This window comes from Muscardinus avellanarius (assembly GCF_963383645.1).
Source record: "Muscardinus avellanarius genome assembly, chromosome: 1".
NCBI lineage: Eukaryota > Metazoa > Chordata > Mammalia > Rodentia > Gliridae > Muscardinus > Muscardinus avellanarius.
Window position 1 is genome coordinate 13,055,929 of NC_137786.1, and position 26,026 is coordinate 13,081,954.

The 26,026-nt window shown below is 49.0% G+C and overlaps 1 protein-coding gene across 1 annotated transcript in view; it reads right to left on the minus strand.

The window, feature by feature from the left end:
* The window catches only part of ANKH (ANKH inorganic pyrophosphate transport regulator), a gene marked incomplete at its 5' end in the record, with an annotated part of 159,799 nt that overhangs the window by 52,113 nt on the left and 81,660 nt on the right, over positions 1–26,026 (minus strand). The window contains 3 exons of the mRNA XM_080712359.1: positions 2,343–2,426; positions 6,907–7,025; positions 17,630–17,846. Coding sequence (XP_080568485.1) covers positions 2,343–2,426; positions 6,907–7,025; positions 17,630–17,846 — 420 coding nt within the window. The remainder of the gene's footprint in view (positions 1–2,342; positions 2,427–6,906; positions 7,026–17,629; positions 17,847–26,026) is intronic.

Consider the following 26,026-nt stretch of genomic DNA (forward strand, 5'->3'; position numbering starts at 1 on the left):
ACTATACTGTGAAATCAATTAGCTTAGGGCAGATTTTTTAAAAATGAGAGTTGCCACTGAAATTCAAGCACTACTAACACATTTTATTTTGCCATTGGCGACGACTCGCTATCTATTGCCAGCATTCAAAGCACTGTGCATAGGACCTATTTACATGTTACCGAACTAAGTCACAAGCAAATGTGCTCAGCCAACAAGAGGAACAAAGCTGGGAGTGATGGGAGGGAGACTAAGAACAAAATGGAACTTATTCCCCCAACCAAGTCTAAAATAACTACTCCACCAGGAACAGCCCAAGGCCAGATGGCTTCTGGACTCGGCTTCCCTCGCTCCTACTAACCAGATCTGTTTAGGCCAAAAGGGCCAAGATCAGGTTTGAAACCGAGGGGAAGAGGGCTGTGGGCGCACTGGCGACGTATTTTTCATGAATATGTTTTTTCTTCTGCCCTTGATTGCTACTACATTCAATCTTAGACAGAGCCAAGGGCTGGCTTCTTTTTCCTTTTTGCCTCTGTGATAACACCTTCTACAGATGCTCAGGAGTGCTGATGCCACCCCACGAAATGGGAGCTGCTCCCTTCATCCCGAATTAAGTGACGAGACTGAATTAGGCAACTTAGTTCATCTCGCGGAGGATACTGCAAGTAAGCTGGTCTAATGGCTTTCCAAGAAAATTAACAAAAATATATTAAAAGATGATGTTAGCTAGTATTCACACACACACACACACACACACACACACACACACACACACACAATTAGTGGAAATTAATTTAAATTACCTCAGTAGTAGTGGTCCATGGGAGACATGCAACTAATTTGGAATTTTAATTATTAGCCTTAGGGAGGTAAAAATAACTGTTCAGCAGCAGATTATTTCAAAGAGGTGGCTCAATGATGGGGGTGCACGACAGGGGAAAATACATGGAGAGGCTGACAGAAGTGGAGACTATGGAAGGGCGCTTGCAACATGGTCTAACCTCACCTCCACCAAGAGATCATTCTACAAGTCCCAGAATGCAGGAACCTGGTCTACTTGATAGACTAAAGAAATTAAACCTGGTTTTCTGCTGCAGTTTTTTGTGTGGCATCCTTGGTGGAAAAAGAGATAAAGAAGAGAAAGCCAGGGCCAGGTGCAGCCCTCAGGGGTCTGGACCTGGAGAAGGTCTGAGAAGGTCTGGACGTGCAGCCTCCTGCTCAGACAAGGCAAGGGCAGCGAGGCCACCTCTTGGTTCTCCAGCAAAAGAAACCTGGCCAAGAACCTAGCCTCCCTCTGGCACCGGAGGCAGGCTGCACACCTGAGACCACTCAGAGGAAGCTTGGCGGGATGCACGATGACCCCGTGGGCCCTGAAAACCCACCAGGTGTGACAGTAGTCACTTCACACGCAGATCCGTCAAAAATAATGGTCAAGAGCCCTGGCGCTGTGGTGCGTGCCTGTAATCCTAGGCACTCGGGAGGCTGCGGCAGGGGGATCATAAGTTCGAGGCTGGTCTAGGCAGCTTAGGAAGAATCTCTCTCAAAATAAAAAGTAAGAAGGGCTGAGGATAAAACTCAGTGGTAGAGCACCCTTTGGGTTCAATCCCCAGAACTGCAAAAAATAAGTAAATCAAAACCTCAGAGCTGGGCATGGTGGCGCACGCTTGTAATCCCCGCGCTTGGGAGACGGGAAACAGGAGGATCGCGCTGGCTTAAGAGACCCTGTTTCCAAATACAAAAATATAAAATAGGTCTGGGAGTGTAGCCTGGAGGTAGAAGGGCTTCCAGGAACCCCAGTACCACCACCAAAAAATAAAAAATAAAAAACCCTCAAATACTACATTTAAATTTTCCCATTTCTTCTTTTTTTTTTTTTTTTTTCGGGTCTGGGGATGGAACCCAGGGGCATTCAACCTCCGAGCTACACCCCCTGCCCTATTTTTTATTCTTTATTTTGAAACCGGGTCTCAGTGAGTTGCAAAGGGCCTACTAAGTAGCTGAGGCTGGCTGAGAACCACGATCCTCCGGCCTCAGCCTCCCAAAAATTTTCCCATTTCTTATTCTAGTAAGAGGATACATGTTGGTTTCATAAGATGCTTCCTTTCTTATTCATTAATAAACATTTATCGAAGACCACACTTGGTGTTGCGGTGCTGTGGCACAGCACGTGAATGTGTCTTTCCCGGTGCCGGCTTGGAAGCCAGGGCCTCACACGTGGCAGGAGAAAATTCTAGCACTGCACCACACCCAGGCCAGGCCCTGGGCGTGAATATGGCCCTGCCCGCTCCGTCACGTCCAGTAGGCCATTCTCCGGAAGGCGGCCCTCAGGAGCTCTGAGCGACAGACACCCAGGCCACAGTTACCTGAGCTATGACATCTGAGATGGAGGCACAGCCCACCAGGAAACTGTACTTGTGTTTTAAGAGAATGCCAGCATGGGTCCACGCCTGCAGAAAGAAGAGAGTTTGCCATGAGATACATTCTTGGGATTATATCACTTATCACTGTAGTGTACAGGGAATTCTTGAAAGTTACTATATAACCCCCCTCGATCTTGGCGGCACAGTTTTGGTAAGTCTTTGGTTATTTAATCTGGTGGCGAGGTCCACATTAGATTTCTGAGTGAGATGTATGATTGTACACATTGACTTAGTAGGATTCTATACAGTCCGCACAGCCCTTCGGTTTGTGTGTCTGGGCGCAAGGGCGGAGGAAGCAGAGCTGCTGGGAGCAGCCCGGCGGCCAGTAGCAGCCCCTCCTCCTATACTGCGGGTGTAACGGGGACTGCCAGGCTCCCGGTGATGACAGTCAGGTATGGAGGGTACCAGGGATTGAACCTAGGGTGCTCTGCCTCTGAGCTACACTCCCAGCCTTTTGATATTTTGCATTTAAACAGGGTCTCATTTGGGTGCTGAGGGTCTCATTATGTTGCTGAGGCTGTCCTCAAAACTGTGCATGCTCAGCTCCACTACTTTCTTGCCTTCAGGTGTGGGCAAGATCTGATCTGACATTTTGCATCTTCAAGGGATGTTCAGGCAAAGGTCCCACGAGAGAGGCAGGCGGCCCAGAGCCCAGGGGCCAGCGGGACTGCAGGAGGCTGGGAGTTCAGGGAGGGATCTGCCTGGTGTCTGTTCTTCTCACCTTGCAAGCAAACTCGGACTGAGTTAGGAGTAACTTTCCATCTGAGCTGCGCACTACCAGGCAAGGGCGCTCTATTTCCCCCGCCTGCGTCCTTCCTTCCTTCCTTCCTTCCTCAGCTCAGGGATCAGGTTGCAAGTGTTAGAGAAAAGTCAACTGTAGATGACACTCCCAGCCAGCCCTGCGGCCATCTCTGCTGTCTGGAAGGCATCTGGGTAACGGACTGTGCTTCCAGACATCATCCCTCCAACAGACATATGGGGTCGTATGTGTGTGGGTGGTCGTATGTGTATCGGTCTAGGGTTTAGTTAAGGTCTTTGGGGAAATTTGTAGATAATACACAGGGGGAAAAATGTACCAATCACAGATGTTCCGGTGCTATTCAGACTGAGTATTCCTTATCCACAATGTTGTGAGTAGACGTGTCTTACACTTTGAAATTTTTTTTAGAATTTGGATTACATACATATATATGTAAAACAAAGTATCTTGGGGTTGAGACCTAAGTAAGCACACAAAATTTATTTATACCCACTATATACACAATAGCCTGAAGGTAGTTTTATACAATATTGTAAAATCTTGAGCATGAAACAGTTTCACAGATAAGACTGGGAGTGGAATTTTCTAGTTGTGGTCCTGCGTTGGTACTTAAGAAGTTTTAGACTTAGGATTTAGGGGTTTGGATTAGCAAAGCCCAACCTGTATTGAGATTTATCTATTTTGGTGCTAGGAATCGGACCCAGGAGCATTCTACCTCCGAGCTATACTTCCTGCCCTTTTATTTTTCATTTTTCAATGGTCTCACTAAGTTGCCGAGGCTGGCTTAGAACCTGCGATCCTCCTGTTTAGGACTTCCAGGACTGGGATTAGAGGTCTGCGCCAGCAGGGCCAGCTGTGCTGGTTTTGAAACTCTCTTCTGGCAAACAGGCAGAATCAAAGGGCAGTGTAGGACAGGGTGCTGGAGGGTCTGAGCGTCCCTTCCACTAACAGCCCCACCTTCCCACCTTCCCAGAATTCACTGTGTGACTCTCATTCTCTTGCTCGGGTCCCACTTCTGGTTCAGGGGAGGTGGGACATCACAGCGGCCACAGCTGTGGCTTCTGTGTGGGAAGTCAGGCCTCGACACCTCCGGAGTCAGTTCTCCAATGAAGGGATCTAAAGCCCTGTGCTCCCGGCTGAGCTGGGGGCAAGCTGCTCCACAAACCGCAGCCCTTTTGCCCTTTTCTTGCCCCCAGATCACCTCTGTCAGCAACTGGAGGAAACATACCTAGCAACAAGCAAGAAAAGCAAACCCAGGTGCAAGTGTTGGGCCAACGCTCCCACCTACACTGACGTCATAGCAGGTGCAAGAGTCAGGGCCGACGCTCCCACTTACAGTGACGTCACAGCAGGTGCAAGTGTAGGCCCCGACGCTCCCACCTACAGTGACGTCATGGCAGGTGCACGTGTCGGCCCCAACGCTCCCACCTACAGTGATGTCATAGCAGGTGCAAGTGTCAGGGCCGATGCTCCCACCTACAGTGACGTCATAGCAGTGAAGAGCCAGCACTTTGATGTCAAAACAAAGAGTGTGATATTTATTTATTTACTATTGTTATTGATTTTTTTTTTTTTTGATACTAGGAATGGAACCCTGGGACGTTCTACCTCTGGGCTACACCCTGAGCCTTAGTTTCCATTCTTTATTTTGAAACAGTCTCACTAAGTTGCAGAGGGCCTCACTAAGTAGCTGAGGCTGTCTGTGAACCCAGATCCTCCTGTCTCAGCCTCCCAAGCACTAGGATTACTAGTGGCTAGGAGAGTGATATTTAAGACTGGCCTTGCAGGTTGATAAAAAGCTGTCAGTCACTGCAGATGAAGACTTGAGGACCCTGAGGAGCATGGATCATACGGCTTCACCTCACCTCACCCCTCTGAGGCCTGGGGGCTGCAGCCTCACCTTGACCCAGGTGTCCAACTATTTATATGGCTAATGCATATGCAACCTGAAGTGGAAGGAGTTAAAAATTATACAAGTGCTGGGCAAGGTGGTCCGTGCTTGAAATCCCAGCATTCGGGAGGCTGAGACAGGAGGACTGCATATGAGGCCAGCCTCAGCTACTTAGTGAGGCCCTCTACAACTTAGTGAGACCCTGTTTCAAAATAAAGAATAAAAAAGAGGGTATAGCTCAGAGATTGAATGCCCCAGGCTCAATCCCTGGTAACACACACACACACTCACACACACACACACACACACACACACACACACACACAAGTGAACATATTTTTAAGTCTTCTCCCAAAAGTAATTTAAAATGGAGCCCAAAGAAAGGGTTTATTTTCCAGCATTGGACATTATTGGAGGTCATTATTTTTTAATCCTACATCTTTCTATATCTGTCACAGATGAAAATAAGATAAAAGCATTGTCTTCAGTATCATAATAAAGAATTTATGGACATAACCAGTCCCTAGCTAACATAGGAAAGCTGGTTATCAAATTAACGAGATCCGTCAGGGCGCCCGGGGCATTCTCATTGTAAAACTTTGGATGCTCAGACCACACAGTGATAAATTATCAGAAAGCTGTTCTGATGGCTTGGTCCTAAATATATCAGAAAAAAATTCATATTTGATTCAATTTTCTCAAATGGACTTTCCGCTTGCCAGAACTTGTGTAAAATGCAGACATTTTTCATAAAATACACTGACAAGCCGGGCGTGGTGGCGCATGCTTGTAATCCCCGCGCTTGGGAGGCAGAGACAGGAGGATCGCGCAGGTTCGAAGCTAGCCGCGCGCGCTGGCTTAGGAGACCCTGTTTCCAAATAAAAATGTAAAAATAGGTCTGGGAGTGTAGCCCGGAGATAGAAGGGCTTCCAGGAACCCCAGTACCACCAAAAAAAAAAAAAAATACACTGACAAGATGAACTGGTTAAAAGTCAAGGAAATCAGTATGACGATTCCTTAAATAAGAAACAGGCTGGAGTGCTGTTCAGGGGTAGAGCATGTGCTTGGCACAGACGCAAGGTCCTGGGTCCAGTCTGCCACAGCAGTGAAATCATGGATGACAAAGCGTCTCCATTTCTGGCTGTGAACCCAAAACGACCGAACGCAGGGACTCAGACAGGTATTTGCACACCCGTGTGCACAGGAGTATTCACTAAGGCAAAATACAGAACCAGTGCCACTGAATGGAGAGGCAACGGGTGCTACATCCACAGAGTGGAGGACGGTTCAGGCTTAACAAGGAAGGGAATTGTGACCCCAGCTACAGCACGCAAGACCTGAGGACTACGCGAGTGAGTTTAGCCAGCCGCAAAAGAACAAAGACTGCATGAGCTGTCCAAAGGTGTCAAACCCATGGGGACAGAAAAGCAGATGGTGGGTCCCGGGGAGGGCAAAGAGGGTTGCTATTTATTTATTTATTTATTTATTTATTTATTTAGGTGGTACTGGGGCTCCTGGAAGCCCTTCTACCTCCGGGCTACACTCCCAGACCTATTTTATATTTTGAAACAGGGTCTCTTAAGCCAGCGCGGCTGGCTTCAAACCTGCGTGATCCTCCTGTCTCCGCCTCCCAAGCGCGGGGATTACAAGCGTGCGCCACCACGCCTGGCGAGGGTTGCTATTTAATGGGTATAGTTTAGGCTTTGCAAAACGAAAAAGAGCTCTGGAGACTGACTGCAGAAAAACATGAATACTCTTTACGTCACTGAGCTACACGCATCGGAGTTAAAAGAGCAGATGTTAGGCATCTGTATTTCTCCATTGAAAAGAGCTGGACAGCAGCTTCCTGTACTTACCATGGCATCCATGAAGGGGAAGGCAGCGAGATACAGGAAGGCCCTTCTCGTTTTGCTGCCCACGGACTCATCCACGTGGTGCAGCTTATTGATGATGTAGTAGCCTAAGTCGCTGTAAGCTGCAAGGGGCAAAAACCAAACACGGCAACGATTAGAGAAAGAGATTTCTACATGTTTTTATGTTAAAAACTTAAAAATAACTTCACATGTAATATTTGTTTCTCATCCCTCTACCCAGAAGGGTCAGGGCCAACACCTGGTTTGTAAGTGCTTGGTCCTTTTATGGACATGTGTTAATATAAAAAAAAGGGATATACATATACTCTTTTATAAACCATGACTATCTTTCCATGTTAAGCATCTACATTCTAATGCATTGAATTTCTTTTTTTCTTTGATAGTACAAGACACTGAACCCACAGGCATTCTACCTCCAGCTCTATTCCATTTTTATATTTGGAAACAGGGTCTCACTAAGTTGCTGAGGCAGGTCGCAAACCTATGATCCTCCTGTCTTAGCCTCCCAAGAACTGAAATTACAGACATATGCCATCACGCCTGAGTTCCTTTCGATGGATGGATTCCTTGCTGTAGGTTTCTCGGTATTAACTTGGTCGGTCTCCTACCCCTGCACGTTTGTGTTATCCTTTTGAGTTATAAAGGAAAAAGTGATGGAGAGACTTGAAATCCAGTGTTTATACATATTAGTTATTTACAAAGATCAGCTTTCCCGGTGTTAACACGCCTTTCAACACAAGCTTTGCACACCTGTCAGTCCTTTTATTTTGTTTCCTTGGGAGGAAGCTGTAGTCTGGGTGAAGCCCTGCAGTGGAAGGCGCCGCCCAGGAGGGGCTCTGCAGTCCCCTCTGTCAGGGTTTGTCATGGTGTGACTGGAGCAGACAGGCGCTCAACCCCGATGGGCTGGGTCCCTGTGTACAGGTCCACAGGACACAGGGGAGGGCGGCGGCCCTCCCAGGCACCAGCGAGGCTTCCTGAGCAGTGTCGCCAGCAGCCTCACCGGCACCTCGCGCTGCTTCAGCCTCGCTGAGACAGGTCAAGGCTGTGTATGAAAACATCAGTCCCGTGCTTACGTGTTTACGCGAGCTCCAACAAGAAGTTAAAGCTCCTCTCTCGCTTTAACAATCGATGACCACAGAAGCCAAAAGGGCCCGTGGGTCTGAGTGGCCGAGAGCAGGGCATGCTGTCTGCGTGTGTTGCCCAGGATGAGAGGCATCCAAAGTAAGCTTCTGGACTCCCTGTAAGTGCAGCTACGTATTTGGATATTTTAACCAAAACATCGAGACAGTGCCCTTATGCAGTATCTGGAAGAAAAGCACCGGGTGTAATGGGTACTAAGGACTGCTGGCTCCCTGGTCCCAGCTCCTGGGGAGGAGCTGCTCAGCTTTCTGCTTCCTGGAGAGCAGGGTTTCGCCCTGATCCTGCAGGGGGGGGGTCCCTGAGCTCTGGGGTTACTTCTTTTCATTTTGAAAAAAATGGAAGCCAAAGAAAGGAGCCGTTCCTCTCAGGTTTTCTCACTTCCTTCTACCCTGTCCTCCCTGGTGGGAGAGTCGTCTGATTATATCTACAGAGGCTGCTTCCACTCGGGGAGGTGAATATGAAACCCCAGCGTCTGTTTTCGCCTCCCCGCCCCCAGCTCCAAGCTGGGGCGCCAGCCCTGAGCTATTTTCAGGGAGAGCTGTTGGCTGGTGGTGACTTGCTTGAAGCGCTTTGCAGAGTCCGTAATTACCAGGCTGGCTGCCTTGGCAGCATTCAGGAACCTGCAGCTCCGTCAGCGGCCTTGCCAAGGCGGCTGAGGCAGCCTGTATCCCTTACCAAGGGCTGAAAGTTATAGACCGAAACTCAACAAGGTTTCCAAATAGATGCACGCAGGTTTGGGGATGCCGCAACCCCAAGAGGACCCTGGCCTGACCTGTTTCTGGGTCGCTGGCTTTGGCCCTGCCCAACACAGAGGCAGAAAGGCACTTCAAGGGCACTCCAGCCTCAGCGGGCCAGGACGACAGCGCTTTCTGGAGTCAGCGCTCCTCCGACCTGCTCGTCCACTTATTTACAAACCATGAGATATTCGCACTAGTTACTGGTACTTATTACAAACCATGAAATATTCACAGTAATCAAAACAAATCTATATACATATATTTTCCCCTGGGGAATGAAAAAGGCCCCCTCCCCCCTCACAGCAACAGAATAATATGTGTATTTCCAACCTGCAAATTTGACTTTCCTTGCTCTAATTCAAATTCTCAAGTTAGCAACACTTGAAGGTTTTACTTCCTCACCTGCTGGGGCCCGTGGTGGGGCTTTTCATGGGAGCAAGCAACTTCACCCTCAGATATGCACCCCAGGCACACGCCCCGAGTGTGTGCGCGCCTGCATGGTTGGCGGGCCATGTATTTCTAAATCCCTTTGCAAACACACGTTGCACTATGTGAATGTACCAGGCTCTGTGCCAACCAGCCCAGCTGTGAAGTGGCGGCTTCTTAATAGGGCTGGGAGGCTGACATGACTGTCATCTGCACCCAGCCTCGTCTGTGTGAACACAGCTAGGCTTGGGAGGGAGAGAGATTATAAACCTAGGTATAAGGTCAGCGAAGTAAATGGGAAATTTTAACCCCAAAACAGAAACCCTACTTTGCTGGTGTTAATGCTTGTCAGAATCTGGTGTCTGCTTCTCTCTAGAGAAGATGTCTTATTCATGTCTGAATACCCAGGGTTTATCCCAGTGTTAACCACGCAGTGGGCGTCTCATAAATGTTGATTAAACAGATGCCCAAATCCACTATCCCCGGAAGAAATGGTTGTAAAACTGTCCCCAGATCCTCCGTCCTCCTCACATTTCCACTCTGATTCCTGGCTCCTCCTGTCAGAAGCTGGGATGTATGCCCTACCCTTGACTGGGCTGCGATGCGCTCCGGTCGGCAGGGCGTGGTGGGTGACGGCGTGCCGCCTGGTTCTTGGCCCTGGGAGGCTCCATGTGCTTGGGGTTTCACCAGTCACCCAGGCAGCCAGGACAGTATGTGGCTCCATGATGGAAAGTATGGGAGAGCTGGTGCCCCAGGAGGCCCCTGGGCTGGCCTGTGGTCAGCTGACCACTCCCAGGACCCCCTGGCACCCCTCAAGTCAGCACAGACACCTCGCACCCCTCGGCTGACCACAGAGACAGGAGCCAGCCAGGTCAAGAGAACCGCCCAGTCAAGCCATGGTCGGGCGCACCACTAAGCACCGGGGTGGCATTCAGATGACAAATCGAGAGACTACTTCATCCCCACAGTGCCTGCTGCTCTGAATTATGTCAAACTGGGCCCAGCCATCCTTTACAGGGCTCATTTATAATCTACAAACAGAGATGCTGAAAAAGAAAAGACTGGCAAACAGAAACAGCCTAAAAAGTCACTTCCACTGCCCACATAGGAGCCTGCAGAGTTTACTATCCCTGCCTTCTGCTGACGGCTCAGGTTGCTCCAGGACATGGTCAAGGCCTTACAGGTCACTGTTGAGAGCGAGCCTGAGGGAGGAGGGAGGCTAAAATCTGCAGCAGCGGCACCTACGGCTCTGTGCATGAGGCAGCCAGGAAACACTAATTCTTTTACAGGTCAAATTAACTTGGACCCAAATGAAACCAAACACGAAGTCTTCTCTTTTATAGGTTCGTTAAGAGTGAGACACAGGACTTTGCACACACAGCCATCACTGACCTGAACTAAAGCTCAGTGCTGACAAATACCAGGCTCTGCATGGTATAAATGGCACCCCGTGAACGATCCATGGGCAAAGTCATGGCCACACTGAGGGTGGGTGTGTGTGTGGGGGTACTAGGGATGGAACCCAGGGGCATTCTACTGGCGGGCTGTACCCGAAGCCCTTTTTATTTTTTTTATTTTGAAACAGGGTCTTACTGAGTTGCAAAGGGCCTCACTAAGTAGCCGTGAACCTGCGATCCTCCTGTCTCGGACTCCCAAGTACTGGGATTACAGAAGCTTGCAGCCATGCCTGGTTTATAGTTAGGCTTAAAAGATGCTCACCGGCAACTGTCCTGCCGTCTGGGTAGCCACAGCCAAGGTATGGTCAGGGCCAGTGGGGCCGCTGGACATCGACTCCATCACATCCAGCACAGTGCCAAGTGTCCACGCCTCTGGTCCACTAAACAAGGTCCGGGCGGGGCATCGTGAGTGCCGCAACTGCCCCCCCCCAGCTCTACCAGGCGTCCTGGGGAGCCTGTGGCCAGCGGATCCCGCTCCAGCCAGGTCTGGGGAAACCCACGCCCATGCGCAAACGCCTCAAGGATGGAGGAATGGCCTGCTCACCAGCAGGGGCCAGAAAGAAAACATCAGAAAAAAAAAGTGAGACACCATGAGAAGAATTCCTCCACCACAGCCAGTGTGATGAGAAGGACCCGGCCAAAGCACTCCTCCGGTGTATAAAGGACGACACCCCAGAAGGCTTTTAGCGCTCTTTGGCCTGAGCCTGTTCCCATCATCCTGCAGCGACCTGTTAACTCATGACCCAGAGATCAGGTTCGTGAGGAAACAGCTGCATCTGCAGCCAACTTCTCAAAGCTGGAGAGGGTCACGCTGGAAATCCCCAAGCGAAGGAGCTCCTCCGGGGACTGGAGAGTTATTGGTAAACACTAGAAGTAAGAAGTGTTCGAGTTCATCTGGACTAGGGGGATCTCAGCTGGAGAAGACCCTGCTTAGAGAACCAGACATTGTCTAACGACTAGAAGCACCAAGGAACACACAGAACTGGAAAGGAATCTTGGCGTTCCTAGCTGAGGCCCTCACTCGTAACTCAGGTGGTGGTGGACGATACTGGGCACAGCTAACTTTTCTAAATATCCATTTCTTAGAGGCCACGAGCTTATAAAGATGCATAAAGCAGAACACATTGACCTCTACTGGCTAAAAATCCATTAAGCACACAGTAACACACACGTAAATCACCCATATTCGATATGGCTGTCCAGGAGACGTCACAGAAGATGCTCACTGGGGTCAAAGGGTCTCCAAGGTCTCTGCACCCAGCAGGAGCACTACCACGGTGCTCCCCTTCCCTCTCCCCATTCCTCCTACCTCTGGCTTTCCATGGGGTCAACAGAACTCTTCCTAATCCCAGACTTCAAATCTCCTTCACCTGGCTGTGTGCCTCCTGCCCCAGCACAAGGCAGCCACCCCGGTGAGGTCCCATCCAGTACTGGACTCGTTCTTCCTTCATCAGCCCCTGCTTTATCAGTGTGACTACTAAGCCAGGTGTGGGCACACACCTATAATCCCAGTACTTGGGAGGCTGAAACAGGAGGATTAAAGGTTCAAGGCCAGCCTCAGCAACCTAGTGAGACCTTATTTCAAAAAATAAAATAGAACTGCGCATAAAGCTCAGAAATATACTGCCCTTGGGCTCAATCTCCAGTATCACACACATATGCCATAAACAAATAAAGATAAACGCGTGGCTACTGCCTGCCTCGGCCACAGCTGCCTCGCCAAGAGCGCCTTCTCTGTCCTCTGTCTGGGGTCGCTGTGCCCGCTCAGGCCCAGGCCAGGACTTTATCTCCCCACCTCAGCTTTGGCTCACTTCTGGGATCTTAAAAGGCATCTGCAGGCTGAGAACAGCGCCTGCTGGTGTTCTAGAAGTCAGTGCTGAAAACACACTCAGACCCATCAGCTGCCTCTTACTTGAGGGAAGAGTACACATGGCCACCATACTGTGCATTTTTGACCAACAGGCCTTGCAATGACTCACACATTCTACATGTTCATATACAGTTTGTTAAATCACTCTTTAGAGCTGGGTGTGGTGCACGCCTGTAACCCCAGCGCTTGGGAGGCTAAGACAGAAGGACTGCCAGTTTGCGGCCAGTCTCAGCTTCTTAGTGAGCCCTCCACTACTTAGTGAGACCCTGTTTCAAAATAAAGAATCAAGAGCCGGGCGTGGTGGCACACGCTTGGAATCCCAGCACTCGGGAGGCGGAGACAGGAAGATCCCACAGGTTCAAAGCCAGCCTCAGCTACTCAGCAGCTTAGTGAGACCCTGTTTCCAAACAGAGTATAAAACAGGACTGGGAGAATAGCCCGGAGGGAGAAAAGCCCCTGGGTTCAATCCCCAGTACAAAAACATAAAAAATAGGTGTGGGGGTGTCGCTCGGAGGTAGAATGCCCTTGGGATTAATCCCCAGTACTGCAAAAATAAACATAAAAAATAAAAAAGAAAAGGAAGGAAGGAAGAAAGGGAAATTACTGTATAGGAGGATGGAGACTAGATCTTCGCAAAGTGAATGGGATAAAGGGCAGTTTTTAACTCACTCATCTGTAGTCGGAGGATACTTTGTGGAATAAAAGCCCCAACATTCAAAGCAGGACAGTGAGTCCTAGTAACACTAATGATGTATTTCTTTATAATTAAAATGGTTCACATTCACATTTAACATGAAAAACAGACAGATTTATCAGAGTTCGAGAATGTCTCAAAAGAGAAATATATTCATTAAATGTACAGAAGGCATCATGCTGAGGAAAGTTAACTAATGTCTGAAAGGAGTAAAACAGCCAGGCGCAACGGTGCACACCTGTAATCTCAGTACTTGGGAGGCTGAGACAGAAGGATTTCAGATTAGAGGCCAACCGTAGCACCTTAGTGACATGCTCAACGAGACCTTGTTTTGAAATTAAAAATAAAAAGGGTGCACCGGGCGTGGTGGCGCACGCTTGTAATCCCTGCGCTTGGGAGGCTGAGACAGGAGGATCGCACGGGTTCGAAGCCAGCCTCAGCTACTTAGTGAGGCTCTCAGCAACTTAGTGAGACCCTGTTTCCAAATAAAATATAAAGAAAAGGTCTGGGAATATAGCCCGGAGGTAGAAAGCCTCTGAGTTCTACCCCCAGTACCACCAAAAAATAAAACATAAAAAAAAAATAAAAAGGGTGCAAGTGTAGCTCAGAGGTAGAATGCTCCGGGGTCCAATCCCCATTACCGGGGGTGGGGGGTCAGTGAGGTGTGGTGGTGCTTGCTTGGAACCTCATCTTGGGAGACTTAAACAGGAGGATCGCAGATTTGCGGCCAGCCTTAGCTTAGTGAGGCCCTCCACAACTTAGTGAGACCCTGTTTCAAAATACAAAATAAGAAGGGCGTGGTGGCGCACACTTGTAATCCCTGCACTTGAGAGGCGGAGTCAGGAAGATAGCGCAGGTTCGAGGCCAGCCGCACTGGCTTAAGAGACCCTGTTTCCAAATAAAATATGAAAAAGTAGGTCAGGGAATATAGCCTGGAGGTAGAAGGGTATCATAAAATAAATAAATAAATAAATATATATACAAAATTTTAAAAAAGAGCTGGGGGTATAGCTTTGAGGTAGAATGCCCCTAAATTCAATTCCTAGCATCAATCAATCAATCAATCAATAAATATAGCAAATAGGTAAAGAAAAAGCAAAGCAAAAGAGTCAAACAAAGTAGAAAGCAAATTGAAAGGAATAAAGGAAAACCAGCCTTTGGGTTTCAGTCTTTAACAGCCATTAAATTGGAAAAAAAAATGCAAAGTGTCATGGTGATGCTAGAGCCAGGTCTGCCTAATGGTAGACAGAAATAAATGACAGACCAGTGCTGAGGCTGGCTCCAGACCTGCAATCCTTCTGCTTCAGCCTCCCAAGTACTAGGACTATGGGCATGCACCGCCATGCCTGGCTGAGAAGCCAGAGCTAAAGCTAGATTTCTCTGGTGTGTATTTCTGCTCCGTGACTTGTGCATGAGGAATCGGGAACTCACGGCTTCGCTGATGCAGACTCCACTCGGGGCTGTACGGGATGCTCACTTCAGCATCCGCCCAGCCAGACATGATTAGGGAGGCCGCTTGAAATCATGCCCTGGCTTCTCCAGCCATCATCCGGAGCACTTGTGTTTTTGTTTTATCGATGTCAACACTCCCTTACCGTGAGCATGGTTATCCAAGAGCTGACAGTTAAGGCAGCAATGGAGGAAGCTGTTTTCAGCACCACTAAGAAGTAAAGAGTTTTAAGGTCTACAGGAGGTAACACATAAGTACAGGCAGAGGACGAGGGAGGGGACAAGGGAGGGAGGGAGGGAGGGGAGGAGGGAGGGGAGGAGGGACCTGCTCAGGAGCATAAGGGAAAAGGTGACAAGGAAGGCTGGGGGTGGAGAGTGAGCAATGTCCTGCCACAGCACTGTGGTCAAGCTGGTAGAAACCAGAATAGGCGAAGTCCTTCAGACCACGGACACAGGAAGGAGGGAGGGAGATGAGCAGAGATGCCAGCTGTAGCAGAAGGCAGGAAGAAGAATGATTAAAGTGTTGGGCAGAAAACGGAAACGAGGCCAGGGAACGAGGAGAGAGAAATCCTGAAAACCTGAGTTTCAGGTGCTCAAAAGAAAATGTTAAGTCCTTTCGTAGCAACGATGTAAAGCGTATGATGCAAGAAATAAAAGCTGTAATTGTGAAAACAAATCCGATGCGGCCAGGTGCAGTGGTGCGCACCTGCAGACACAGTGCTGGGAAGCTGAGACAGGAGGATTGCAGGTCAGAAGCCAGGCTCGGCAATCTAGTGAGACCCTCAGTTACTTGGGGAGATCTTGCCTCAAAATTAAATAAAAATAAAATAGGACTGGGATATAGGTCAGAGGCAGAACATCCTGGGTTCGATTACCAGTTCCACCAAAATAAATAAATAAATAAAATGGAGTAAAATGATCATTAAATATAACTGGGATGTAGAAAATATTTGTTTTAAATTTAAGATTTTATGATTCTACTTTAAAATTGAAAAACTTCGATTTAACTTAGAAAACAATGTTCATTTTTATTTCAATGATCATAATTTCCTCACAACAGTTTCAATAACACACGAAGCCGAGACTTTCTCTTCCCTAGTTATTGCTAGCTAGTAGTTATTTATCCCGAAGTCTCATTCAATCATAGATGAAACAGGATGCTAGATTTGTTTAGGGGTCCAAATCAAAATGGAATGAGCCTATTTATTTATTTTTATTCTTATTTTTTTACATTTATTTATTTATTTATTTACTTATTTATTTTTGAAACAGGGTCTCCTAAGCCAGCGTGCGCGGCTGGCTTCGAACCTGCGCGATCCTCCTGTCTCCGCCTCCCAAGCGCGGGGATGACAAGCGTGCGCCACCACGCCCGGCTGGAATGAGCCTATTTAGTTAAGCCCCTGATTTGAAAACTGTACGGGATTTTCTCAACACAGACCATCTTCGGAGGTGGCCCAGATCCAATCTCCATCGCCCACCTTTCCCTGTCACCCTTTTCTACTGTCTCTGAACACTCATGATTAGCATTCAGGCCATCAACCGAGAGAGGGAAGGCATCCCTGGCTACCCGGCCCGCCCTGAGGCTCTGAGCACCAATGAGTGGCCAGTATTGGCACCGTGGCTAGACAGTGGCCTATCAGCTACTCGTGCTCTTCCACACCACCCACAACAGAAAATACGCCATATTGAAGAGGAAAAACACAAGTGGCGGTCCCTATTTACTTTTAGATTCACAGTCACGTGAGGAAACGCAACCTGCCCGTGAGTACACGGAGGGGCCCAGGTTAATCTCCTGGGTGCCCATTTGCCGCTGACTGCCCTGCTTCTCATACAGCTTTGTGACTCGGGAGACGTAGGAGGCGGCACCCACAGTGCTTCCACGGACTGCTACTAGGCGTATGCCCTGTGCGCCCTGAAGGGTGGGCTTGTCCAAGGTGAAACTGCAGGCAGTCTCTCTTAAGTATGACCTAACTTTCCTGTTTCATGGAAAGAATGTTCATGTCTTTGAATAAACCAGCACAGAGAAGCCCTAGAACAAATTAATAAAAACAATTTTCTCTTGATACTAGGGATTGAACCCGGGGCATTTTACCTCTGAGCTATGCCCCCCAGCTTGCTTGCTTATTTATTTATGTATTTATGTATGTATGTATGTATGTATGTATTTATTGTGGTACTGGATTGAAGCCAGGGGCATTCTACCTCTGAGCTACATACACCCCCAACTTCTTATTTATTTATTTATTTATTTATTTATTTATTTATTTATTGCAGTACTGGGGATGGAAGCCAGGGGCATTCTACCACTGAGCTACACCCCCAGCCCTATTTTTTTATTCTTTATTTTGAAATAGGGTCTCTCTGAGATGCAAAGGGCCTAAGTAGTAGCTGAGGCTGTCGACGAACTGTGATCCTCCTGTCTCAGCCTCCCAAATGCAGGGATTGTAAGCGTGCACCACCACGCCCAGCTTCATTTTTTATTTTGAAAAAGGGCCTTGCTAAGTTGCTGAGGCTGGCCTCGAACATACAGTCTTCCTGTCTCAGCCTCCCAAATCCTGGAATCACATACAGGCTTGCTCCACCACACTCACCTGAACAAATTAATTTTAATAAGTAAATCTAATTTGTCTACACTCTTGATGAGCATTCATGCTAAGGAACCGTTATTTTCCAGATGAATTAGGTTAAGTGCCTGCTCTTCTGTCCATCTTACGGATTGCTATTTTTAGGTACAATCACCTATGGATGTAATGACTCTCTCTGAAGAAGTATTCCCTTGAGTAGAAACTCCTTCCATCCTTCTGAATGTTCCATCCCTGACGTTTCATGAGAAATATCTGATGATGCCTGTGGGAACCCCTCATTCCAGCAAGTCCTGAGGTCCATGAAGAGGAAGAAAACAGCTAGCCACGGGGCGGCGGCCCAGCCTTACCTATGAGGGTGTGGAAGACGGCAGCAATGGCGCCGGCCACCACCATGCACAGGACGGCTTTGGTCCTGTCGCGCTTGCTGTTCACGAACACCAGGCCCACGTTTTTAAAGTCGCTCATGGGGCCCGTGAAGAACTTCATGAGGGAGTAGGCCAGCCCGTAGCTGGCCAGCATCTCCACCGCATCCTCCTTGACAGCGGCGATGCCCCGGTTCAAGGCCTGCGGAGGGAAGGACCGCAAGAGCGTTAGCGACGCGGCTCGACTCTGGGGACCACGGCTCGGAAATAAGACGCAGCCCACGGCACGGCGTATAGGTGGACCGCGCGGTCATTTGATAAAGGTTATTGGTTTTCATTCTCACCTACATCAGCTTCAGTTTGAGTACGTTTTTGTGGGGGAGATACCTGTGTATTGGTGTTAAAATAATAGAAAAAAATAAGTGCCGGGCATGGTGGCACACACTTGTAATCCCAGCATTCGGGAGGCTGAGACCGGAGGATCGCGGTTCGCGGACAGCCTCAGCTACTTAGTGAGGCCCTCTGCAACTCAGTGAGACCCGGTTTCAAAATAAAGAATAAAAAAATAGGGCAGGGGGTGTAGCTCGGAGGTTGAATGCCCCTGGGTTCCATCCCCAGACCCGCAAAAAAAAAAAAAAAAATAAGTATTTTATGTTAATATCAGAAAAATGAGTCTGTGAAGTTAAACTGACCACTTTATATGTGTGTGTGTGTGTGTGTGTGTGTGTGTGTGTGTAGAGGGGTGTGTGTGTGTGTGTGTGTGTGTGTGTGTGTGTTGCAGTACTGGGGATTGAACCCAAGGGCACTCTACCTCTGAGTTATACCCCCAGGCCTATGTTTTATTCTTTATTTTAAAACAGGGTCTCAATAAGTTGCAGAGGGCCTCACTAAGTAGTTGAGGCTGGCCTTGAACGTACGATTCTCCTTTCTCAGCCTCCCAAGTACTGGGATTACAAGTGCGTGCCACAACACCTGGCTTGAACTGCCCACTTTATATAAGGTGGGTAAGTTTTTCTTTCAAGAAGGTTCGTGTGTGAAATGTTGAATGTGCTTCACTGACCTTACATATGACATATGTTCTATGTGCATGTCCCTCACGGCACAGAGAAATGTCTATGATGTGAAAACTGGCATTTTACCATCCAGGGAGGCTGTTCATATGAGGGGGCGGGGAGAGAGAGAGATGGACTGGGGATTGAATAACCCAGGGGCATTCTCCCTCTGAGCTATACTCCCAGCAGCCCCCTATAAACACACACACACACACACACACACACACATACTTTCTCTTTCTCTCTCTCTCTCTCTCTCTCTCTCCACTTTAACCATTGTGCAGGAGAGACCCTCTTAGGCTGGTCATCATGTCTAGACAACATTCCCAAATCAACTCTCCTACCTAAGCAAACAAATAAATAGGCCGCGGGCGTGGAAATGAGGCCCAGGTAGAGACTCTGCCTTAAGGCCTCCGGAACATGGTCATGGAAGAAGGCATCCGAGCTGGAAAGATAGCTTTCAGTGTAGTTGTGGATTTTCAAAACCAAACCTTAATTTTTTTTTTTTTTTTTTTTGTGATACTGAGAATGGAACCTTTCTACCTCCAGGCTACACTCCCAGACCTATTTTATATTTTATTTGGAAACAGGGTCTCTTAAGCCAGCGAGGGGCTTCGAACCTGCGCGATCCTCCTGTCTCAGCCTCCCAAGGCGCGGGGATTACAAGCGTACGCCACCACGCCTGGCAGACCTTAATTTTTAAAGCAGTTTTAGGTTATTGTAAACTGAGTGGAAATCCCAGAGTTCCCGTTGACCTGCTATCCCCACAGACACACAGCCATCCCCACTACTGACACCCCACGCCAGGGGCCTCTTCATGACAGCTGAGCACTGACCCCAACCATCATACGCACTCTAAGCCTTCACATTAGGGCTCACTCTCGGTGCTGTACGTTCCACGGGTTTTAAGCTGTAGAATGACATGTGTCCGTCATTATAGAGCATTTTAAAAAATTGCTAAAGTCTTTGACTGCCATTATCACTCTTCCAGTAGAGACTCACAAGACCCACCCACCTGAAGTGGGAGAAACGCATTTTTTCCAGTCTGCTCCTGCTTTTTATTAAGCAGATGGCGGCTCATAATTTCCCTACAACTGTGATCAGAAGGCATGGTCCGAGCACTGCCTTGCTGTGCTCACCAAAGCTCACGGCTGGCTCTGAACCATCGAGGGGATGCCAAGAAGGAGAGGCTGGACACAACCAGTGAATCCAAGAACAAATCTGCACACAGAATATTCAGGAATCATAGCGCATCATAGCCACACAAATAAACCAAATCTACTGTGCTGCATGGGCTCCGCGACACTGTCAGCCACGAGGTCCACTATTAGCTTATGTATCATAAGGAAAAAAATACTCCCAATTATAACTGGAAGTCAAGTATTTGTAAGATGTTTCCGGGTTATAGAGATATTTAAATGGGAAGGAAGGGAGCCTGGCTGAGGAGCTATGGAAGGAGGTACTACATGTACCACTAAAGGTTATTCCTCAATTTCTTTTTTCTTTTTGGCAATACTGGGGATGGAACCCAGGGGGATTCTTCCTCTGAGCTACACTCCCAGCCCTATTTTTTTATTCTTCTTCTTTTTTTTTTAAACCGGCTCTCACTAAGTCGCAAAGAGTCTCATTAAGCAGCTGAGGCTGGCTGCGAACCTGTGATTTTCCTGTCCCAGCCTCCCAAGCACAGGGGTTACAAGCTTGTGCCACCGTGCCGGGCTCCTGTTCCTCAGGTTCAAGGCTGGTCTGGGTCTCTGTTTCCACTCAACGCAAGAACAGGTGGGACCAATGGCAGAACTCCAGGGCTTCATAATCTGTGCCTGCACTTTGTTCTGTTCCCTCTCCGAGGAGATATAGGCAGACACCATGCACACTTAGCAGAACTGAACAGTCTTTGCAAAGCACTGTTAGGGGGAAAATCGTGTGTGTGTGTGTGTGTGAGCGCGCGCGCACCACACATGTATATGTATATCAATTTGCAGGCAAATATACCAATATGTAAACATGACTTTGGAAACATCTAGAATAAAAATGTATGATAAGCCGGGTGTGGTAGTATATGCCTGTAATCCCAGTACATGGGAGGCTGAGACCAGAGACTCACAGGTTCAGGAGTCCACAATTTAGTAAGACCCTGTTTCAAAATAAAAAATAACATAGTACTGGGAGTGCGGCTTGGAAGTAGAATGCCCCTGGGCTTGCTCTCCGGTGCTCCCCAAAAAACATGCGCGCAGTAAGAAATCATTATCACCCTTCTGATAGAGCTGGCATCATATACGCTGGTTTCTCATCATTGCTTCCGTTTTTTTTTTTTTTCAAAAGCCTCAGCAAGTAGTGAGACTCTCATCAACCTAGCAAAACAGTTTTAAAATAAAAATTAAAGTCGAGCGTGGTGGCGCACGTTTGTAATCCCAGCATTCGGGAGGCTGAGACTGGAGGATTACGGTTCGCAGACAGCCTCTGCTACTTAGCGAGGCCCTTTGCAACTCAGCGAGACCCGGTTTCAAAATAAAGAATAAAAAAATAAAGCTGGGGGCCGGGCGTGGTGGCGCACGCTTGTAATCCCCGTGCTTGGGAGGCAGAGACAGGAGGATCGCGCAGGTTTGAAGCCAGCTGCGCTGGCTTAAGAGACCCTGTTTCCAAATAAAAAAAATATAAATATAGGTCTGGGAGTGTAGCCCGGAGGTAGAAGGGCTTCCAGGAACCCCAGTACCACCAAAAAAAAAAAAAAAAAAAAAAAAAAAAAAGCTGGGGGTGTAGCTCAGAGTTAGAATGCCCTTGGATTCCATCCCCAGTACTAAAAAAAAAAAAAAAAAACCAAAAGCCAAAAACACCTTAAACAACGTGTGTTATTTAGACAAGTTTCCGAAGCTTCTTGCAGGGCACCTAAATAATGCAGGACTGTGCTGTTTATGTGTCTTCTTGGCAAAAAAACAACAACTGCAGGAGCCCAGGGTTCAGGGCAGGCAGGCTTGAGCGGGGCCCTGCTCCTCACTTGGCGGCCCAGTGGCCAAGGGATTTGATCTCCCTGAAACAACCCCCCGGTGTCAGGCGGGACACAGCCAGGGGCACACAGGGCGCCAGCGGTGACTGGCCTCGAAAAGACACCACACAGCGAGGATTTGTCCATTCTACTGACCATGCACCCCTGCCACCTTGGTAATACCACACCCCCACCCCGATATCCGCGGAATGAGCACAGGAATTGTGCCGGTATTGGGAAATGGTTTGGGTACTAACTTCAAAATATACTGGAAAATTGCTCTGGTACTAATTCTAATTCTAAAAATGTAAAATAGTAGTCAGGGCCTGGTTGCTGCCAGGCACTCAGGCCGCTTGTTCTAATGCAGAGTTCCCTCAGCAAAAGTAATTAGCAACAGGTGGGACGCACAGCCTTCCAATTTTAAAGACAGGTTTACATAATAAATTACTTCTAGCAGATTGGCTAGAATTCCCCAGGAATGCGGGAGGAGGGTACAGGCCTCGGTCAAGAGGGGGCAGGTGCCCCCGGTATCTGTCCACATGGGGGCAGACCCCTGACTTTGTTAATCATTCCCGTCCCAACAAAGACCTGGGCCTACACCTGCACCAAGGCAGGAGCAAGAAATCCCCTAATCATAATCCCCATCATCATACAAAAGGGGCCTGCACAGAGTCAGTGGGCGGGCTCACACGGGGCCAGAAGATTACTGGTTGGGCAAGATGGAAGGATAACGTAGCTGTACAAAAACTCCTCTGTATCCAAAAACTTCAGTAACTTATTATTTATTTATTTATTTATTTATTTTGTGGTACTGGGGTTCCTGGAAGCCCTTCTACCTCCGGGCTACACTCCCAGACCTATTTTTACATTTTTATTTGGAAACAGGGTCTCTTAAGCCAGCGCGGCTGGCTTCGAACCTGCGCGATCCTCCTGTCTCTGCCTCCCAAGCGCGGGGATGACAAGCGTGCCCACCGCGCCCGGCTCAGTAACTTATTTTTAAGTTAGTCCACTGCACTTATTTCATTAATGCAGTGCTTTGTGAGTTCTGTCCTTTTCTTTCTGCCTTTGTAATAATAAAATAGCTCAAGCTTACAGCAAGAGTTCTGGCTATTCTTTTCTACAAATAGCTAAGAACAAGAAGCCGTGGCTACATCTCACGCCATTGTAGTTTCGGCGATAAGTTTGGTGATAAGATACGCCACTGGTTTATGATCACATTAAATGTACAGGTTATTTGAAAAGCCAATCCTGATTTCGAGAAACATTCCGATGCAAGTGTGGGGACTGGGGTTCCCGGTCCAGCCTGCTTCCTCCACTGCCACCCCTTGCTGGGGCCGGAGACCAGGCTGCCAACCTGCAAGTCAGCTCACCAAGGACGAAGATCGGGGATGTCTGCGGAATGAACGCAACCTCGAAGCAAAGTACTGGCCCAAGGCGAGTGCCGCGGCTCGCTCGCGGCTCAGAGGCAAGTCCCCCTGAGTTCACAGCGTTCCAAGCACGCACTTGACATCAGGGGAGGGCCAGACCTCAGAGCACTAACAACTGAAAATAGCTTAGCTGGCATCCGGAAGGCACGCCTGGCCTTTGTTTACCTCAGACCCCGTGTGGGGCGCACAGCCCCGTGGGGGGTCTGGCTTCGCCGCACAGTTGCCTCGGTATCTGCCAGGCTCATGTCCTTCGGTGGCCTGAGGTTTTGTTTTTTGCTTTTTTCTCTTCCACAGTAAGGTTGCGCAACCACAGGATATTAAAAAAGTAAGAAACACAACCTCCTGGGGAAAGGCTACTAAGTCCCACAGGAATTAACTGATCTCTCTGCTCTGAACTGTCTAGATCAGTAAATCCTGGCAGTTCCCAGCGTTTTACACTTGGGTTGGAGGCCAGCAGGATGCTGCAGGACAGGTCAGGTCGTCAACTGCCCCGACCTGCCAGTCAGCTGATCCCGGCACATCTCCTGCCCCTGGGAGAGAAGGCGGCACCTCGGGGCCCAGGGCAGGCAGAGGCTCCTGTCTGGAAGCAGGCTGATGCGCTGGGGGGGGGGGCGCGCAAAGACAGAGAGTGCTTTTCTAGAGTAGACGCAAAGTCTAAGCCATTGAGTGACAACCGCGGCCACGGCGAGCGACGGAGGAGTGCACCATCCCGATGCCTCCTGGCCTCGGGGACAGCACTCCTTTCCCATCCCCCTGCATTTTCAGACCCTGCACCTCCGTGCCCCAGCCACACTCAAAACTGTCACCTCCCTGGACTGGCTTTGGCTGGTGATGTCCACCACAGGATGGAAGTCCTAAGGGGCTGAAGAGTTTGCCAGGGTCAAGAAAAGGGGCGGCAGGCATGAGGTGAGGCCTGGGGTCCCTCTCTTTCAGCTCCGGGGTGGGGTATGCAGCCCTGGTCCATGGTGGCTTCCAGCCATTCCTCCTGGGATCTCCCGCAAACGCTCCATTCCAGAGACTCACACCACCTAGCCACATTCCCGTCTGGTTCATGTTCACTCAAAAGCGCCCTGCAGAATTCCCAACAGAGAAGTCAGGTCCTCCCGGCCCCTCTGACTTGCCCTGGACCTACTGCCACGGGCCTCAGAATCCATACGCCTCAACTCTGGGGGAAGTTGAGTGGCCGGTGGTCAGCCCGGTTGATACGCTCTCCATTCTTTGACCCCTACACGCCAATGACCTTGTCTGCTGTGCCTCAGCCCCCAAACCCCTCTATGTACCTCTGACATCGTTATCTGATGCTGATCTTATCTGACTCAAGTGTCAACCCAAAGGAATCCTTTGCCCCGTCAGTCCTGGTCCCCCCACTCCACTGATCCTAATGTTCATTAAACCGGTCACACTCGACTCCCCGACCTGTCTTCCCTGCCTTAGGACTCTAGCTGACATTTCATGGCCGCCCTTAGCCACACCGTGCCAGCACCCACGACTCACCATCTGCAAATCTACCTGGATCCAGCCTGTTATTCAGCTAGGCCACCTCAGTGGTGTGGAGACATCCACTGGGGCTCTTCTGGGAGCGGCTGGGGTCACACACCCAGCCATCACCCTTCCCTTTTCTCGGCATCCCGAGCCAGCCTCGTCCCCCTTACTGAGCAGATAACCACCCTTCTCACTTTACCTGCAGGGAAATCCATGGGGAGAGACTAAATTCTTCCTGCTCTCTCCCTAAAGCAAAAAAGCCATCGCTACACACCTTCGCCCACCTCTTCCTCACACAACTCGTGTTCCTACCACAAGGAGCGCTAGGCTGAGCCACCCATAGGCCCTGGCATGGATGCTGGCTCACATGCAGGCCTTCCTCGCCTGTCTGACATTGGCTACTTGACAGACCCCCTCCTCCTGAGGTTGCCATGGTAAGTGTCTCCTCTCTCGAAGGAGAAGCCTCTCTCAACTCTGACTATCACCCTTTCTCACCCTTGCTGCGCGCTGTACACACTCCCACCCCGTCCCTGCTGGCACCAGGGCAGGCTGTGGCTGGCTGCCCAATGGCCCCTCTCTCCAGGAGGCAATTCCTGGAGGCAGGGACCCGATTTATTTGCCACCAGTTTTCCTGCATTTTTACCGCAGCGCATTCCTGAACCCACTGCAGGAACAAATGTGTGCGCTGACTGGGGTCTCTACTTTCTGTTCTGTTATTCATGAAGAGACTCCCCTGATTCTAGTTCTAGTTTTTAAAAGCCAAACAATTTTTGGTAAAACTATGTACTTAAAATCTGCAGAGTGCCAGGTGTGATGGCGCACACTTGTAATCCCAGCATTCGGGAGGCTGAGACCCGAAGATCGTGGTTCGCGGACAGCCTCAGCTACTTAATGAGGCCCTCTGCAACTTAGTGAGACCCTGTTTAAAAATAAAGAATAAGAAATAGGGCAGGGGGTTTCATAATGAGGAATAAAAAATAAACCCAGAGGTTGAATGGCCCTGGGTTCCATCCCCAGATCCACAAAAAAAAATAAAATAAAATAAAAATAAAATGTGCAGAGTGATCACAGTAAGACTGTACACGTGTGGGAAGTTCTGATATTTTCCTCGACAGAGAGGCAGGGGCCCTGTTGTTTCTCCATTGGCCACTTAACCGTAGATTCAAGGACACCAATCGATCGCCGCCACATCACTGGCCTGTAGGTATAAGCTTAAGCGAAGGGTCTTCCAATTCCCTTCGGATGAAGGTTGGAACACAGGACAAATTGTTCCCTTATACACTAAAACTTTGGAGCAGAAGCTGGCTGCTATCGGAAGAGAAAACGGACTGTTCAGACCAGTCCCTGGAAGGCTGAGGGAACCCTGTGAAGGGCTGAGTGCGGGGCTGCGGGTGCAGCTGTGGGTGGAGAGCCTTGCTGAGCATGCGTGGGCCCCAGCTTC